Source organism: Microtus pennsylvanicus, chromosome 16 (assembly GCF_037038515.1).
Source record: "Microtus pennsylvanicus isolate mMicPen1 chromosome 16, mMicPen1.hap1, whole genome shotgun sequence".
Lineage (NCBI taxonomy): Eukaryota > Metazoa > Chordata > Mammalia > Rodentia > Cricetidae > Microtus > Microtus pennsylvanicus.
Genome location: NC_134594.1, coordinates 39,610,161 through 39,629,023, shown reverse-complemented (window position 1 = coordinate 39,629,023; position 18,863 = coordinate 39,610,161). Strand labels below are relative to the sequence as shown.

The window sequence follows — 18,863 nt, the reverse complement described above, 5'->3', positions numbered from 1 at the left end:
CTTCCCTTGAGGAAAAAGACAAATATCTTCTGAAGACATTTACCCCATTAAGCCAGATCTGCAAGAAAAAAAAAAACCTTTCTTAAATAACTCAAAAGAAAACTTCAAGGGACTTTAATTCTATGTGCTAGGACCCTTTCCCATTTGTCATGTTATATTGGGTAGAAAAGAGTAGATTCTGCTTATAGAAAACCAGAGGCAATGCGGAGAACCCTGTGGGGTCAGCCTAGAAAAATATGTGCTAAAATCAGTATCTATATAAAGACTCATACGGTTTCTTCTTACTATTCAAAATCTAAGAAGAGCAGCCTGGGAAAAGGTAGAGTCTAGTTATAACCATGCCTTATGTGTTAATAATATTTTCTTTCCATAATATATTTAAAATATTTGTTAAGGTCTAGCTTTTGTAACAAGCAAGTTCTGCATCAAGGTTAATTCACAACACTTAGTCTACATTTTCGTGAATTTTAGTAAAATAACCAGTAGGTGTTAGAATTTTAACATATTCACTTAAGGAAATGATAGAAAAGACTTACACAAGCAAATTTATTTCAATTTATTATATCATTGAAGGTTGGTTCAAAGACATATGTGTATCTATCAGAGTGATGTTGTAGATGCATAATATATCTGTGGGGGAACTGAGGGTAACAAGAGACCAAAGAAGTTACCTTGTCAGGAATGGAAAGGTTGGGGAAGGTAGAGTATTAAACTGATAAAATAGAGAGTGTTGATACAAATGTAGCCCCAGTGATGTTACACACTAGACACAGCCCTGTCTAACTGCTCAAAACTCATACTAATAATGAACCATGTTCTCAGGTAGCTTAGCTTAATTCAACTATGTATATGCACCCGACTACAAAAATTACACACCCTGCCATTAGTCAAAAATGTATGATTTGTGTGACTTTAGTGAAAAAAATATGTCCAATTAGAGTATCCAGTTTTGTTGCTGAAAGGTCATGCAGATACTATGAACTCTGTGCTTGCTGATGCAAGGAAAATTGATTTGAGGGAAGAAAAGTAGTGTGAACTCAGAAGGATGTAGCGATTAAAAACAGCATTCCCTCATTAAAGACAGCACAGTCCTTCGGTGCTTTCTCGTGGATATCCTGTTATAGATTGTGTACATCTAGGTAGCATGAGCACTGTGATGAGCTACAGTCCTTGTTTTCATGAAACTTGCTCTTGTAGTAAGAGATTCGCTGAGATCCTGTTCCAATGGGTATAGTACGTAGTGTTCTCATGGAAACTACAAGAATCAGAAGAAAGGAAATTAGGACATTCAAGATCAATGAAAGAATTGCTACAGGGAATCATTCTCTGTGTGCATTTTCCGTATGTTTGCAGAAGTTTTGTCCAGTTTGGTGAGTAGCTCATACTGTGTAGCAATGGTGGGCTCTTCCTATGTTATGCTATTGAATGAACTAAAGCTTACCACAAACTGTCAGTGATATGGAAAGTTCACAATACCTAGTCTGTAGACGTATGTATTTTAATGAAAGAGGCAAAAGGTACTAGAATTTCAACATACTATTTTAATAAATGAGAGAAAAAGTCTTACAGAGACAAAATTAATTTTGATTGATTATATTGTTGCAAGCAGCTACTTTTCAATAGTATCGACTTAACATCATAGAATAACAAAAAACCCTCATCAATATCTAAGATTTCTCCTGAGTGTTTCAGAAATTTCTAATTCAATATTACCACTGATATAAGAAATATAAAAATTCAATAAATAAGTATTAAATTTTAAGGAATGCCATTTGCTCTTATACCTTGCTTTTAGAGGGTTGTTTTGTTTCACACCAACTAAATGCTGTTGATGTTATGGGGGTCTTACTGTGTAGTCACGAACTTCAGTTCTTCCTGCCTCAGCTTCCTGAATGCTGTAATTTCCGGCCTGCACTTTCACACCCTTAAGGATGTGTGGAACCAAAACAACGAAAGCAAATACTTTATAGGAGCCGATTTATTTAACATTTTATATCTACCCAGTACATACACACACACACACACACACACACACACACACACACGGTGGGGAGGGAGAGGGGAAGAGGGAGGAAAAGCCTACGAACATATAGTTTTGAAACTGTTTTTGTGTGTTGGGGTTGAGGGGAAGTTAATGGGCATTTCCCCAGTGCTCTTTGAATGAAAATGCCCTACTAAATTAGGAAGCAAGAAAGTTGTGTAAGTCAAATTATCCTTTAGATATTTAAGGGTGTCCTAGGAAAACTACATGCCCAGATATAGAAGTAATCTTTTACATTCTAATTAAATACTTTAGTGAATTCTTTTAGAAGATGTTTTATGATGCTGAATGGATGTGGACTGATAAGGGTAGGAATTACAAATTATCTCATTAAAAGTGGTGAATAATGTCTTAACTATGTCCCATATGTTAATATTTTTCTCATAATATTATTTAAAATATTCATTAACTTGAGCACTTGTAATAAACACATTCCCCGGCTCACCAATATTTTCAAAACGCTTATATATGAGGAAATACAATTCTTAGTAATCACCAGCAAAATAGCTGTGTTTCATCAGCTATGATGGGAAATGGCACCCATCTGGCATTCTGCAATTTCCGTTGGACATTCATATGTGAAAAAGAATAAATTTCAATGCTCAAGAGACGGAGTTATAGATTTTAGAACTAGGAAACACTCATTGTTTGATGACATTGAAATGAGGAGGGAGCTTTAGGTAGCCTGTGGGAACTAGAAGGAATTGTATAAGCTAGTCTGAGCTAAGACATGAGATCAGCCACATTCAAGGGATTGTTAACAGGCTTTTGTAGTGTTGAAGTAAAGTACTTTAGAAATTGATGACATTGAAAAAAACAATGATCCATGGTGTTCTTGTTCTACACTTAAAGTACAAGGCCACAGTCAAGAGTCCCATCACCTGTGAATTCCAGCACATGCAATATGAGAACCTTGCTCATTGTTCTATCGTCATTGAGGAAAGAGTTTTTAAACATTCATATTGAAATAAGTCTCATTTCAAAGTATGTATATCCTATTGATTTTCTCAGATAACTTTCAAAACTTCAAAGCCTGAAGGCAAATCAATTTTATTTATAAACATCAACCTAGGCCATGCACGTTAATTTTCAGTTAATATCAATACTATTGTCTATAATGTTGTCGCCAGCTTTAAGACTAGATAAAAGAACACATACAGTACTTTCAATTTCCTCCCAAAGAAATCTCCATGGAAGTGAAACGCGTATTTCAGAAATAATTTTCAATACTATAAATTCTGCAACATTTAACACTCTCGTTCTACTAGACCAATAGTGTGATGGTTTCTGCTACTCCTCAGGTCCTAACTCGCTTCTTAAAGAATACTTTTGCTTTCTATATTATTTTATTTTATCTCAGTTTCTGAGGCAGAGTGTTGCTATGTATCCCTGACTTTCTAGAAACCCCATATTGCTCAACCTGTCCTAGAAAAATTCAGCATAGTTCAGTGTGGCCTCAAATTGAAGATGTGCCAGCCTAACGTACCCAAGTGCTGTAATCATAGGCGTGTGTTGCCACGTCTGGCTTTGGTCACTACTTGCCAAGTGACTCTCTGATATGGGTATATATCCATGAATGAATAGGTGGCTCGTTACCTGACATTTTAAACCTCCAAGTGATAAGGATAGGTCAAGTTACTATAAAGTGAGGTTATTAAAAAATAATATTCTTCCTCTCAGAGCTCAAGGAACCCCCTTGGAAAGTGAGGTTATTAAAAAATAATATTCTTCCCCTCAGAGCTCAGGGAACCCCCTTGGAAGGAGAGGCAGAAAGAATGTAAGAGGCAGAAGGAATGATAGAAATCAGGAGAGCAAGTCTCTCTAAACCAACTAAATAAAGCTCATAGGAACTTAGAGAGACTGAAGTAAGAAGCACAGGGCCTGCATGGGTCTGCACCAGGTCCTGTGCATATAAATTATAGTAGTACTTCAGTGGGACAGCTGAGTTTGTGAACTCATGGATTTCTGATTGTACTTTTCTCCTTCTGTTGGTTTGTCTTGTCCAACTTCAATGTGACAGTTTTTCTTTTACCTTATTATATTTTATTTTGTTATGTTTTGTTTCTGTCTTAGCAGCTTTTTCTTTTCTGATGAGAGACAGAAAGGGATGAGAGGGGAAGTGGAGTGGTGCCAAATACATCAAACTCTACTACATTGGCAACATTTAAGAGTTGCCTTGACTAAACCTTGACTTCAGGTAATAAAGTACAGATTCCAATATTACATAATTGAACATGCTAGGCCAATGGCGGTCAACGTTTCTTATGTTGCATTCTTTAATACAGTTCCTCATGTTATGGCTAGCCAAACTATACAATTATTTTGTTGCTGTGTTTTGCTACTGTTATGAAGCAGAATGTAAATATCTGATATGCAGGATATCAGATATATGACCTACAAAAGGGCCGTGATTGACAGGTTAAAAACCACTGTGTTAGGCCTATCTTTCCAGCCCCATTAAAATGACTGTGTTTTTACAAAATCATTATCAGGTTTGGTAAGAGGTCAAGCAGTACATAAAGTTACTTGCTACCAAGGCTGGTGTTGTAAATTTGATCCTCAGAATAGCAGATGGTTAGGGGAGAACCCCTGCAAGTTGACATTTAACATTCACAAGTGTACTGTGGTATGGCAATGCGCTCTCTCTCTCTCTCTCTCTCTCTCTCTCTCTCTCTCTCTCTCTCTCTCTCTCTCACACACACACACACACACACACACACACATATATGGGGGAAGGATACACATTTGTATACCTGCAAATGCCAAAAAATAATGTAAATGCATTAGTAAAAGATTCTTATTTCCTTCTCACATGTTAGTATGTTTGTATGTTAGTATGTTTGAAATCTTCCTTTACTTGTAAACTTCATGTTATTTACCCTTTTCCATTACATGCCACATTTATTTAATTTCCTATTTTATTATTCAAAAGTCAAATGATTTGTCTGAGTGCATTTCATTCATCTCTCCTCAGCTAGAACTTCCGTGACCTTTTATGCTTGTAATTTTATCTTAGCATCTACAATTTCTTAGTAGTTTAGGAGGGCCCCTTGAAAATTGTAAAGGAATTATCTATGTTTAATGCCTTCTATAAACAAACTTTCAGAAACACTGCTCCCAATGAAGAGATACTCTTTGATTGTCTCAAAAGAGTTCAACTCACCTTTCGGATTCAAACACCTGTTTGCTTAAAAAAATAATCTGAGGTTTTACGTAGTGGAAGCCTAGAAAATGTTCTGAGGTTCTTTAGTGAAACAATATAAATGAATGAGTAATTGAATATTATATAACACTTTTTTTCACATTTAGGCTAAATACATTAATTTGATAATATTGCTAACAACACAAATTTCTTCTAAATGTTCACTAAATTTTCAAGAAAAACTTTTTTTTTTGCAGGAAGGGGATGGGAACTCTTTTTGAAGTTTTAAAAATATTTCTAAGTGTTCATCTGTGAAGGTGTAGGAACATCTGCACAGATCAACATTTCTGCAGCCATCTAGGCATCGGTCTCAACTGTTCAAGTCTTCAAATTCCTTCATTAATATCTACATTCACCCCCTCCCCCCAAGGAAACCCCACAATAAAGCCAACAATTTCTGTTTCTCACATTTAGGCCTGTTTATTTTTTAGCAGATATTCTCATTGACAGCAGTATAACTATTTCCGATAGTCTCGGTGGTGGTTGCTCAAATAAAGCTGCAGTTGGCCTTTTGCTCACTTGGTGTGCAAAATTAATCGGGCTGTGTAAATAAAGAAAAGAGGTGGGCTTTAAAAGTATTACATAATAGCTTAAAACAGATGAACACAGCATGTATACAAGCTGGTTGCATTTAGGATACTAGGCTTTAGGAGTAACTATGCCATTGCACAGTAAACCATTATATCAAAATATTGGTTTGCTTTTGCCATCTGACTGAATAACATATAAATTAACCAAGAAGCCTCTGTCAACATTATTGATTTTAATGCTAGTGTTTTCTTCTGGAAGATGACAGAAAAATTAAAAGAGAATTGTTTTTTTTAATGTGTCTTCTTTTTGTCTCAAAATGTATGATAGCTAACTTTATATGGTTTTGATTGTTCCGAAAATTACATCTCACATACTGGTTTTTAGGTTCCACTTTTACTTGCTATTACGTCATCAGTGACACGTTTCTAATTTTCTTTTTAGAAGTTGAAGTTCCTACTTTTCATAGTGTGAATGTTTCATTAAGCACAGGTACAGCAACAGATATCTGTAGTAAATGCCAAATGTCACGTCACAGAACAAAGACACACCAAAGGTATTTTACCTCACACATTTTTTTAAAAAAATCTGGCCTGAAATGCTTGTGCTGGTAGTGTTCTTTTTTAATACTAACAACCCATTCTATTAATTCAACCTTGCGTTACTCCTTAGGAGTAATAAATACATGAGTATACTTGGAGTCCTTCCATCAAAAAAAAAAAAAACAATAGTAACCATGAAAATCAAATAAAGTGAACATAGATCCAAGAGTCAAAGAGAGTCAGCTAAGTTAGACGTGATGTCATGAAGTTCTTCCAGGGTTATATCCTCCAGCCTGGTGGCAAGAAGCATGTGTGTGATTTCTCACTTGCCTACGTAGAATATGGCAGCCCACAAGTTGTGCAACCACCCAACGGGGCCCGAAGCATCATCCTACGATTGCGGTTTTGTTTCTCTCAATTCTGATGCTTTTTTAAATTATTTATTTATTTATCTATTTTTGAACATGGATAAAGTCTGTTGGCAGCCCTTCCTGGATAATGCCCTTTGAAACTCAATTTGGAAATCTCATTAGGAAAACTTCTATGGCAAATGCTCCTTCCACAGCGAGGTCTTCACACACAGAAGACTCACAATGAAGGCATTATTAACCCAGAAAACACAGATAAAAGTATTTGGATTTTGCCCCATAAAACGGAAAGACTATATTTAAAAAGAACAGCCTTGATGTCACAGTGCTTTGGTCAATGTTCTGGGTCATTGTAGATACTTTATTAATATTTTAGAGGACATTGAGTATTCTGAGGAACAAACTGAAACGCTGTAACTATGACATTCTAAATCTCCACTGTACAGAGTACCTACATCCTTACCATACTGAACCAATTATGCCCATGTGTTCTGGAAAGCCAAACAGAGCCTTCTTTGGGGGGCATGACCAATTAATTCTGTTCTCTCATTTTTGCCGATAGGAATATGCCACTAGACTGTGACGAAGCATGCCTATAAAGCAAATGGACAAAAAGCCTACAAGGGGTGAAATATCTCCACGACCGTCTCCTAAAGGTGGTCATATAACTTAAATGAACGCTCTGCTTCTTGGCAAGAGGTAAACTTGAGTTCCTTCGAAAACTTTGGAAATTAGGGTTAAGCTCATTTTACACCTACGATGATAATACGTACCTAATTTTACTTGCCTTGGGCGATTTAATGTTTTCACATCTGGGAGGAATACAGGGATGTCTCCCACAGAGCGCCATATACAATTTGGGAGTTAGTGGGAATGCTGCCCTTTCTCCAGCATAGTCGCTGATGAAAAGGATCTATTAAAAAAAAAGAACTGCGTTGGTTTGCACTGCAGATTGGATGGAGGAGCAGCGAGCGACTGCATCGGCAAGACTGCAGTGGGGCCAGTGGTCTTCTGGACCGTGGAGCGCTTTAACATGTGTGCCATCGTCTTCATAACGTCCTCATTTAATCTGTCACGAACCGGTATCTGGCGGCTGGCTCTCAAACCCCACCCCCTCCAGCCATGCTACTGTTTCATCACCGCCCCCCTCAAACCCCCGCGTTAGCAAGTATAAAGAGACGAGGAAACGTGTACTTCCAGACTGTCACCTGTGTGGCCTGACCATGGGCGATTCCAGCAAACCACTTGGAATGGCTTCTGGGAGGCAGTCAACGATGTCGCCCCCCGATACAGTTCAGATGTTCTTAATTTGATCATCTCCCCCGCCCCACCCCCTTCAGTTTGGACTGTAATTTTCCAAACAGCCATCTCTCATTTGCAAAAGTTAAAAATCAATCTACAGATACAGAATGCTGACTTCCTGACAGCATCTCTCTTAGTGGAGCTGGCAAATTGTGACCAATAAATAAAAAGGAGAGAGAGAGAGAGAGAGAGAGAGAGAGAGAGAGAGAGAGAGAGAGAGAGAGAGAGAGAGAGAGAGAGAGAGAGAGAGAGAGAGAGAGAGAGAGAGAGAGAGAGAGAGAGAGAGAGAGAGAGAATCACTTGCTTCCTAAGCAGGGATTTGCCTGCGATGCGCGGCGAGAGGACTGCGGCGGCTGATTTACACAGTTGGCGCGGAGGAGGGGCCGGGGGTGCGGGGGGACAAGCTGGCTGAGGCTCCAGCGATGGGCTGATCTGGGGGCTCCCGAGCGCCGCTCCCTCGGTGCGCGATTTGGGGGCGGCTGATGGCTTTGCATTCAGGTTCCAGCCCTGCGTTTTCTATATTGCCTCCTAGTCCCCGACCTGGCGCTCCCAGTTTAGAGGCAGACGTTTGGTAAGTAACGTGTAATCTGATTTTAGTTATTTCCTAGGCCATCAAAGCGGTACTTTTAAAGCAGGTCAGTCTTAAAAAGATGCGGTCGCAGCCACCGCTGCCGCCGGGAGCGTCTCCTTGGCCTGAAACGCTCGACCCCCTCCTCTGCCCACCTCCCCCTGTCCTCCGGCTGGAGAAGTGGGGGCACACGAATGGTGGTTTGTCAGGGGACTCACACTCCGCCAACGGGATCGCATCGCTTTCGTGTTCTGCCTGAGATTTCTCAACGCCAAGTGCAATGTGGTGTGTACAGCCATACTGTTGTATCTGTGTCCTCACCCCCACCCCCTACCCCGCCACCTGACCAATGCTGGGATCTGAGATCTAGTCGCCCCCTTCCTGCCTGCTTTCTGTCTCTCCCCACCCTGTCTTCTCTCATCTCCACGCCACCCACCCCCACTCCCACCCATCCAAAGGGCAAAGAGCAAAGACACTCGGGAAAGGCAAGGGCTAGCTGCATCTCCTCCAGTAGACCGAGGCCGCAGGCAGGGATTGCGCTGTGAGAGACAATCTTTCAGTGAGACACAGAGAAAGAGAGAAATCCAGAAAGGAACCCGTGCTCCCGGGCACCGGGGAGCTGGCCACTGAAGGAAGAGCACCAAGATTTTCGATCAGGAGATCCCGGTCCTGGGACGCTCACACAGCCTGCCTGCCATCTGGGGCAAGGAACGAGAGCTGTGGTCCTGAGCCCTCGGTCTCCAGCATCACCGCGCTAGGTGCGCGCCCCGCTCTCTCATCGCTATGCAGCGACCATTTCCCTCTAAATCTCAAAGGTGGACCACTCAAAACGGATTACAAGCGTGATTTGGTAGCCTTTCCGAAAGTTGGTGGCCGGAAGAGGGGAAGATCCTGGGCGACAGAATGACGGATACAATGCAGCCTCGCGGAGAGTTTGCCCCTCCCGCTGGGAAGCCCCTCGGAGCGAACCTCGGAGATCCTGAGCGCTCTGCACCATAGGTACTCGTCGCCATCCGTTCCTACTTTGCCTGATTGAAATCAGGGTGCCTCTTATGTAGGATGTGTGCTGTAGAACGCGTAGACTTTGACCGCTGGACCTTCCATACACTCACAGGTGCTAGGATTTATTATTATTTTTATTAATATTAATATTTTTTTAAAGAATTGGATCTGTTAGATGTAAGGGCATTGGTGAAGGAAGGGCTTCTGGAGACTAATACAACCTCAGACCCCCCTTCTTAAGGGGAAAGAAATCTTAACTCCAACATATAGGCCAGGTGGCCAAGGGGAGAAACCCTCCCCCCACCCACCCCGTGGAGCGCTGGGTTGTATTTTAAGAGACAGAAGGAAAACGGATATATATATATATATATATATATATATATATATATACACATGCGTTGTGTGCCTCGCCTGCCGGCAGTAGATTATAAAAGCTTCTATAGAAGCTCATAGCTCTCCAGAAAATGAATGATGCAGCATTTTAATTATTTGTTCCAGGGAGATCGTTTCGCTTCCATATTGGAATATTTAATCTTAGATCTGGAATGAAGGGGGAGCGCTGAGGAGGGGGAGGTGGGAAAGGCAATCGCTGGGTAGAAAGAGCTTCTTGTCTTCTTGTCCTTCTCTGGACAAATAAATGGTGCCGGCGCTCCCAGCAGGACGCAGAAGAAACCAGCTCAAAGGGCCCAGCATCTCCTAACTTTCAGAGCCCTTCGCATTCTTCAGACATACAACGCTAAAATAAAGGAAAGGGAGCTTGTGGAAGGGCCTTCAGGATGTGGCCAAAGTCCAGCACTTAGCACTATAGTTCCAGAGACCCCTGGGACGCGGTTGCAGAGGCCATTTCCCATGATTGGGAAGCCCAGGATAGCCTCCTGATTACCCATTCATGCCACTAGAGCCCAGGTTCCCACAGGATCCCTGGAACAGCTGCTACCTTTGCAGGCTGGGTGACCAAGGTGCTAGGCTGGGGGTGCTGGGGAGGGCGGTGGAAAGGGCTGTGTCCTGAGTACAGGCTTTCTGTGTAAGCTTGTTTCCAGGTGGAGACCTGAGAAAAGGGTGGGTCTGGGAAGTGAAGGGTGCAGGGTTTTAAAGTCTTTCTGCCTGCTTACTGAGTGTCACCACTGTTCGCAAGCTTAGCTACTGTGGGGCAGTGGACAGCAGCACAGACATTCTTAAGGCAAGCTATCATCTAGATCTTAGACTTACTTTTAAGGAACGCTTTGGTGAACTAGATAAAATAGATTTTAGATTGGTAAGAAATTCATACCCATGCTGCTGCTGCTCCTGCACCTCCTCCGCCACTTCTTCTTCTTCTTCTTCTTCTTCTTCTTCTTCTTCTTCTTCTTCTTCTTCTTCTTCTTCTTCTTCTTCTTCTTCTTCTTTCTTTTTTACAATTTGATTTTGTAAGATGCCTTAAGGGAAATCCATCTTCTCTCCCACCAACTTTGAGGCCCTGGCAATGGAGTTCATTTATTTAGTGGTCAGTAAGCCCCCGCCCCCTATGAATTGGTGACAGGATGGGGGAAGGGGTTCCTGTATTCTGGACAAACTACACACTTCCTGCTTTACAGATCCTCTTGCTGCTTGTTTGGCATTCCCCAGATTCACCAGCAAGTTGTGCTTTCTTCTGGCCCATAGGGCCTTTGGAAACTCCTTTTAGAGGGAGAGAGAGAACTATTTGCTTCTACCCTGTCAAACCTCAATTCAATCATCCCTCATCCTGATACTCCTTATTATTACTTTTAGAGAATATTAGAAAGGAAAGAGAAGTGGAAAGGGAGAAGGAAGAGGCAAGGAACAAAGTTCAGCAGGAGGAACTAAAAGAGGAGAAATCCAATGCCAAAAATCTCCCTCCCTTGAGGTCTTCCAGAAGAGTGTCAATGGTCCCATTGCTATTCAAGGTTCTTCATCCTCCTACTTGGGGAGGAGGGAAAATAGAGAGAAAGGGAAGGAAGGAAGGAGGAAGAAAAAGAGAGGAAGAGATAGGGAGGAAGGGATGGAGGGATGGAGAGAAAAAAGCTGGGAAGGAATGAAAGAATAAAGAAAGGATGGAAGAAAGGAAAGAAAAAGAAGGAAAAAAAGAGGAGGAAGAAGAAGTAGAAAGTTGGAAGGAAATGCATGGCTGTTGGGTCCAAAGGAAATCGAAGGCTTTGGGTAGCAACAAAATGATTCTGGTGCAAAGGGATCGAAGCAAAATGCAGGAGAAAGTCAGTCCAACTATCTGAGGATGGTTGAGCTCTTATTTGGGACACCCAGCCAGAGAAAGCCAGCCAGACTGGGCTCTTCCACCTGCGGGCTGTGGGTATCTAGCTCCTCATAGCCTCTGAGCGGAGCTCGGTGAAAAGAGAAACCCATCCCAAAGAGGGTTTCACTTTCCACTGCCTTTGCACTGGAGATGAGAACTAAAAAGCAAAGGTCCAGGGGAAGATACTCCTCTCAACCTCTGCCCCAGGCCCTTCCTCCAAAGAAATGTTTCTCTCGGGTGCTCTCCTCCCCTTTCTCGATTTTGCTTTGTTTTTCTGAACATTTATTCTCTTGAATGCTTTACTTCTTTTAGCTCCCTTTCATGCTCTCTTGCGCGCACACGTCTATGCGCGCGCACGTGTACACACACACACACACACACACACACACACACACACACACACACACAAGTATATAGTCAGGGCGTCTTAGTGCTTGCTTCCTACCCAAGGCTAAGCGTGTTCCACTTCCTGAAGCCCATTATTTTCATGACGTGAAGTGATGGACGGTTTTCAGCACGCATTAAAAATCAAGTAAAAAATACAGCGCCGAACAAGTCCGAATCCTGCACTGTGATTGAGCCTGCCCCCAATCCTCTTCCCCCCACCCCCTGCCCCTGCGTGCCCAATGGTGTAGGGTAACCCGGGAGAGCAGCCACGGAGGCGACGCGCCCAGCAGCAGAGGAGCTGGAAAGCCTGCTGCAGCTTCATCTCCTCCCTCCTCTATTGAGAGTGCCAAGCGGCAGTCCTGCATCCTAAAGAAGCCCATTGAAGCGCCCATTGCATTCTCTGCACGTCTCAAGCTAGCTTTTTAATTTATTTTTTTAACGGCCTCCTCCCCTCCTCTCTAGCCCCCTAGCTTCAGCAAGACTAGACTGAATAAGACAGACACCTTAAACTCAAGCTTTGTTTTTGTTGCTGTTCGGTTTTTTTTTTTTAAAGTTCTTTTCCATAGTCAGTGCTGAGAAAAAAAAATTAAAAACAAAAATGCAAACCTCCTGCAAAATAGGTAAGTCAAAGACGCCTGCAGCCTGGTTGTCTAAAGCCCAGAGGTGTGAAAACCAAGAAAAAGCATTTTCTAGAAAGGATGAGGAGGAACGTAAGTAGATTCTAACATTTTACAAGGAGCTTAGGGAAGACCAAATGATACTGCTATGCGCCCTCATCTGCTTTCTCCTTTTCATTTAATTGTTTCTAAAAATTGACTATTACATGCCGGAGGCAGATTCCACTTTGCTTTCTCAAGAGTTTCTCCTTGCAGCTGTGTTCATGCTATGCCAATGGAAAGCAAAGTGTCTTCCCACTTTCCCTATAAATTATCTGCCTGTGTTCCTTGGGTTCCAAGTTAAGGAATATTTCCTTGATATACATATCATAGGTGGGAGCAACCATATGTTAGAGACTTTGATTTATTTTTATTGATTAAATAAATATTTAAATTCCATTGACATTTCACTGACTTGGGAAGGACAATGTAATAAGAGTGGAATATTTTGATGTGTTTCTATACACATTTTCATATGCTGAGGGCACTAAGCAACGCAAGAAAACCTTTGCAGGAGGCACCGTATGTTCTCAGAATAGGGCACCAGATTCATGTCTTCTTATAGGAAAAGTAAATGTCTTTTCTAAAATGTTTTCACAAGCCAGATAATTTATCAGCAAGAATTGAGATTCTCACCAACTATAACCTTTAACTACCTACTTCTTTTCCGAGTGGCTCCTGTCCCCTTACAGCTTTTTATGGTTCCTCAGTTAATTCCCCAAAGCACAGACTCACTCCAAACTAAGCTCTTGCAAGTGCTTTGCCTCCGACACTCCCAGGCTTAGCCACCTTTAGCTACCACTATCTTTAGCTCTGAGAATTGCACGGGCCTAATTCTTCAGAGATCTCATCACTCCTAATGCTTTAAAAAGCCAAATGAGAAGATATGTAGAAATTATTTATTTCACTAAAGGATACTTATATTTTCTGTGCTTGGGCAAAAAGGGTTGGCGTCTGAGGATGGAATTGAGTAGCTTTTCATGGTTCCTTAAAAGAAACCTTAAGTTTTTCATTGTAGTCTTTCACATCTCAGAACCTGATATTAGGCAATAGGTTTGCCTTTTTTCATACTCTAATATCTTTGGGTGATAGCATGTTTGATTTTGAATATTAAATTGTACAGTTTGAAGAACACCCTCTTTTCCTATGACTTCCCATAAGATTTGAAATGACAAATCTTAGTTTACAGAGGAAAGCAAGGAAAATGACTAAGCCATTGCCTTTATGGCTGAATCTGCCTATGCCAAGGCCGAGTCAGGCTTCCGATTGTGTTGTTTTTATAAGAGGAAGTCAGTGCAAGCTGCTTTTGCTCGTGTCACATAACACTTACTGAACAGGGCTTGGTTCAAAAAAATGTCACTGCATGTTACAATATGTCAGTCTCTTAAACTGAAAATACAGGGAACACCTTAAACATCAAGCTTGGTGCTGCCTCATTTGGAACATCAGTTCAGTAGCTGCTGAGGTTTTCAAACCACCCTTGTTGTTGTTGTTGTTTAATAAATAACCCAGTTGTAGGAGTTCAATCGAGTAGTACCAAAAAAGCTAAAAATCTGCACGTTTATTTCTGTTGCAGTTTTGTAATCAGCCACGAATGATGAAGCCGTCCATAGCTGAGATGCTTCACAGAGGGAGGATGCTGTGGATAATTCTTCTAAGCACAATCGCTCTTGGATGGACTACTCCAATCCCCCTGATTGAGGACTCAGAGGAAATAGATGAGCCCTGTTTTGATCCATGCTACTGCGAAGTTAAAGAAAGCCTCTTCCACATACATTGTGACAGCAAAGGATTTACAAACATTAGTCAGATTACTGAGTTCTGGTCAAGACCCTTTAAACTGTATCTTCAGAGGAATTCCATGCGGAAATTGTACACCAATAGTTTCCTTCATTTAAATAATGCTGTGTCCATTAACCTTGGGAACAATGCATTGCAGGACATTCAAACTGGCGCTTTTAATGGTCTTAAGATTTTAAAGAGACTATATCTTCATGAGAACAAACTAGATGTCTTCAGAAATGACACCTTCCTTGGCTTAGAAAGTCTGGAATACCTGCAGGCAGATTATAATGTCATTAAACGTATCGAGAGCGGGGCATTTCGGAACCTAAGTAAATTGAGGGTTCTAATCTTAAATGATAATCTCATTCCTGTTCTTCCAACCAATTTATTTAAGGCTGTCTCCTTAACCCATCTGGATTTACGTGGAAACAGGTTAAAGGTCCTCTTCTACCGTGGAATGCTCGATCACATTGGCAGGAGCCTGATGGAGCTCCAGCTAGAAGAGAACCCTTGGAACTGCACCTGTGAGATTGTTCAGCTGAAGAGTTGGCTGGAGAGGATCCCGTACACCGCCCTGGTGGGGGACATCACCTGCGAGACGCCTTTCCATTTCCACGGGAAGGACCTCCGAGAAATCAAGAAGACAGAGCTCTGTCCGTTGTTGTCTGACTCGGAGGTGGAGGCCAGTCTAGGGATTCCCCACTTGCCATCAGGCAAAGAGAACGCCTGGCCAACGAAACCTTCTTCAATGTTGTCCTCTGTTCATTTTACAGCTTCTTCTATTGAATATAAGTCCTCCAACAAGCAGCCAAAACCCACCAAACAGCCCCGAACACCCAGACCACCATCTACATCCCAGGCTTTATACCCTGGTCCAAATCAACCTCCCATTGCCCCCTATCAGACCAGACCACCTATTCCCATTATCTGTCCAACTGGCTGTACATGTAATTTGCATATCAATGACCTTGGCTTGACTGTCAACTGCAAAGAACGAGGATTTAACAACATCTCAGAGCTCCTTCCAAGGCCCTTGAATGCTAAGAAGCTCTACCTGAGCAGCAATCTGATTCAAAAGATATACCGCTCTGATTTTTGGAATTTTTCTTCTTTGGATCTCTTGCACCTGGGGAACAACCGTATTTCCTATGTCCAGGATGGGGCTTTCATCAACCTGCCCAACCTGAAGAGTCTCTTTCTCAATGGCAACGACATAGAGAAGCTGACACCAGGTATGTTCCGAGGTCTACAGAGCTTGCATTACTTGTACTTCGAATTCAACGTCATCCGGGAAATCCAACCTGCAGCCTTCAGCCTCATGCCCAACTTGAAGCTGCTATTTCTCAACAATAACTTGCTGAGGACCCTGCCAACCGATGCCTTTGCAGGTACATCCCTAGCTCGGCTCAACTTGCGGAAGAACTACTTCCTCTATCTGCCAGTAGCTGGCGTCCTTGAACACTTGAATGCCATTGTGCAGATAGACCTCAATGAGAATCCTTGGGACTGCACTTGTGACCTGGTCCCCTTTAAACAGTGGATCGAAACCATCAGCTCAGTCAGCGTGGTAGGTGATGTACTCTGTAGGACCCCCGAGAACCTCACCCACCGTGACGTGCGCACTATTGAGCTGGAAGTTCTATGCCCAGAGATGCTGCATATTGCACCACCTGGACCATCCCCACCACAGCCTGGAGATTACCACCCGAATGGAGCACCAACAAGTTCATCACCGTATGAGTTCTCTCCTCCTGGGGGCCCTGTACCACTTTCTGTGTTGATTCTCAGCCTGCTGGTTCTATTTTTCTCAGCGGTCTTTGTTGCTGCAGGCCTCTTTGCCTATGTGCTCCGTCGCCGTAGGAAGAAGCTGCCCTTTAGAAGCAAGCGGCAGGAAGGTGTGGACCTTACAGGAATCCAGATGCAATGTCACCGACTGTTCGAGGACACTGGGGGCAGTAGCGGTGGGAATGGAGGTGGAGGTCGACCAACTCTGTCCTCTCCAGAGAAAGCCCCTCCCGTGGGTCATGTGTATGAGTACATCCCCCACCCAGTTACCCAGATGTGCAACAACCCCATCTACAAGCCTCGAGAGGAGGAAGAAGTGGCTGCCTCAGCAACCCAGGAAACAGGAGCTGCAGAACGTGGATGTCCTGGAACGACGCAGCCTCCAGGAATGGGTGAGGTGCTCTTAGGAAGTGAGCAGTTTGCAGAAACACCCAAGGAGAATCACAACAACTACCGGACCTTGCTGGAAAAGGAGAAGGAGTGGGCCCTGGCGGTTTCCAACTCCCAACTCAACACCATAGTGACGGTGAACCATCACCACCCTCATCCTCACCACTCGGCAGTCGGTGGGGTCTCAGGGGTAGGTGGAGGGACTGGGGGAGACTTGGCTGGGTTCCGCCACCACGAGAAGAATGGTGGGGTGGTGCTGTTTCCCCCTGGGGGAGGTTGTGTGGGTGGCAGTCTGTTACTAGACCGTGAGAGGCCACAGCCTGCTCCGTGCACAGTGGGATTTGTGGACTGTCTCTATGGCACAGTGCCCAAATTAAAGGAACTCCATGTCCACCCCCCTGGCATGCAATATCCAGACTTACAGCAGGACGCCAGGCTCAAAGAAACCCTTCTCTTCTCAGCTGGAAAGGGCTTCACAGACCACCAAACCCCCAAAAGTGATTACCTCGACTTAAGGGCCAAACTTCAAACTAAGCCGGATTACCTCGAAGTTCTGGAGAAGACAGCATACAGATTCTAACAGAGAGAAGAGAATAAAAGGGTGGCTTGGTCTTGGTTTTCAAGAGAAAAGGAAAATAAAAAGAAATATATCCCCGGCTCCCATTATATTTGTCCCGGTAACTCCACCTCACAGTTCCCGCCTGCCCAGGACAGAACTGAAACGCATGATAACTAGAGAATACAGAAGTGGGCTCTCCCCTCTCAGATGTGATTTTTGAGGAAGGGCCATCCTCAGATCATTAATCAATGAAGTGCCTTCGCAGACTTTTGCCAGCAAATGTTATCATTATTTTTTATACTGAAACTCGAGACTTGGACTGTGCCATGTGTGAGGTATATCGGGGATCGTTGTATTGATCCTAATTGAGTAAAATTCAATGTGTCCTTTTATTTTCAGTAACTTTTCTTCCCTTTAGTTGCAGTTTATGTTTGAAAGGGAGGGGGGAGGCTGACATTTATGGCTTTCTCTCCTTTTTCCCCATCGTGGCACAGATTCTGTACATGTATTAACAATGCAGTTTGCCGCATGCTTCAAAACTGCAGGCTGGGGAGGGAGGGGCGGGTCTTGCTCGAATGTTCTCACACTGTCGTCTCTCACACACTTACTCATATGCACACAGAAAACCTCTACATACACTTAGGTCCCTCAGTCTGCACTGGGTGCAGCATGTGCGCAGACACACACACACACACACACACACACACACACACACACACACTCCTCCCATACGACTTGATCTGCTTAGTTCGCGTTTGATCCATCTTTTCCTCTCCATAGGTCCACATGCCCTTCCTTCCTAGTGTACAGTTCACAGCATCTCTCCTACCACCCTGGGAAGAGTCACATTCGAGGCTGGATCCTACTGAAGTGAAGGCTTGTTGGTTTAACAGCTGGAGACACACCTAGGGATGAGCACCCTCCTTGTGACATTTCATCCTGATGCCAAGATTTTTTTAGAACATCTGCACTTTCTTATATATATATATATATATATGATATTAAAAAATAAAAAAGCAACTGGGTATATATCACTAACAGCTTTGTAGAAAGCACTTTTAATGTTTTCTCTCTCTCACACACAAAGATTCAAAAGAAATGTGCATATATTTATTCTGTAATTTCAGTGATTATAAATTGTAAAGGTAATGTTTAATCATTGTATAGTGATTATGCGTCTGGTATAGCTTTCCTAATAAAAAGTTTTTGAAAAACATAATACATTATATATAGAAGATATAAAGCTTGAATTTAAACTTCAGCTATGCCATGCCTTTCGTACTCCCATTTAAAAAACATTTATTTTACTTGATATACAGAAAGCTAATTGATTAACAAGTTTGATGCACTGTGATAATGACCAATCTTATTATAGATTATTCATATCCCATATCAGGATTAAATTGGAGCTTGGATATACTAATCTATAGTTGATTTTTTTCCTGGGTTATAAACATTTCAAATTCGGTTTCTCAGTGAGGCACTGCTCCATAGGTGGGG

General features: G+C 42.6%; 1 protein-coding gene across 5 annotated transcripts; it reads left to right on the top strand.

The window, feature by feature from the left end:
- The first annotated feature begins 8,281 nt into the window (after window positions 1–8,281).
- Window positions 8,282–18,382, top strand: Slitrk3 (SLIT and NTRK like family member 3). Of its 5 annotated transcripts, XM_075950658.1 has the most exons (3): window positions 9,412–9,550; window positions 14,421–16,994; window positions 18,144–18,382. In XM_075950658.1, the coding sequence occupies exons 2-3, from the start codon at window positions 14,439–14,441 to the stop codon at window positions 18,270–18,272; spliced, it is 2,685 nt and encodes an 894-aa protein (XP_075806773.1). In that variant the 5' UTR covers window positions 9,412–9,550; window positions 14,421–14,438; the 3' UTR covers window positions 18,273–18,382. The 5 variants fall into 5 exon arrangements, with proteins under 5 accessions (XP_075806771.1, XP_075806770.1, XP_075806772.1 ...); XM_075950656.1 differs by lacking the exons at window positions 9,412–9,550; window positions 18,144–18,382 and adding an exon at window positions 8,282–8,554 and having other exon boundaries at window positions 14,421–17,760; XM_075950655.1 differs by lacking the exon at window positions 18,144–18,382 and having other exon boundaries at window positions 8,282–9,550; window positions 14,421–17,748.
- Window positions 18,383–18,863: the final 481 nt, after the last annotated feature.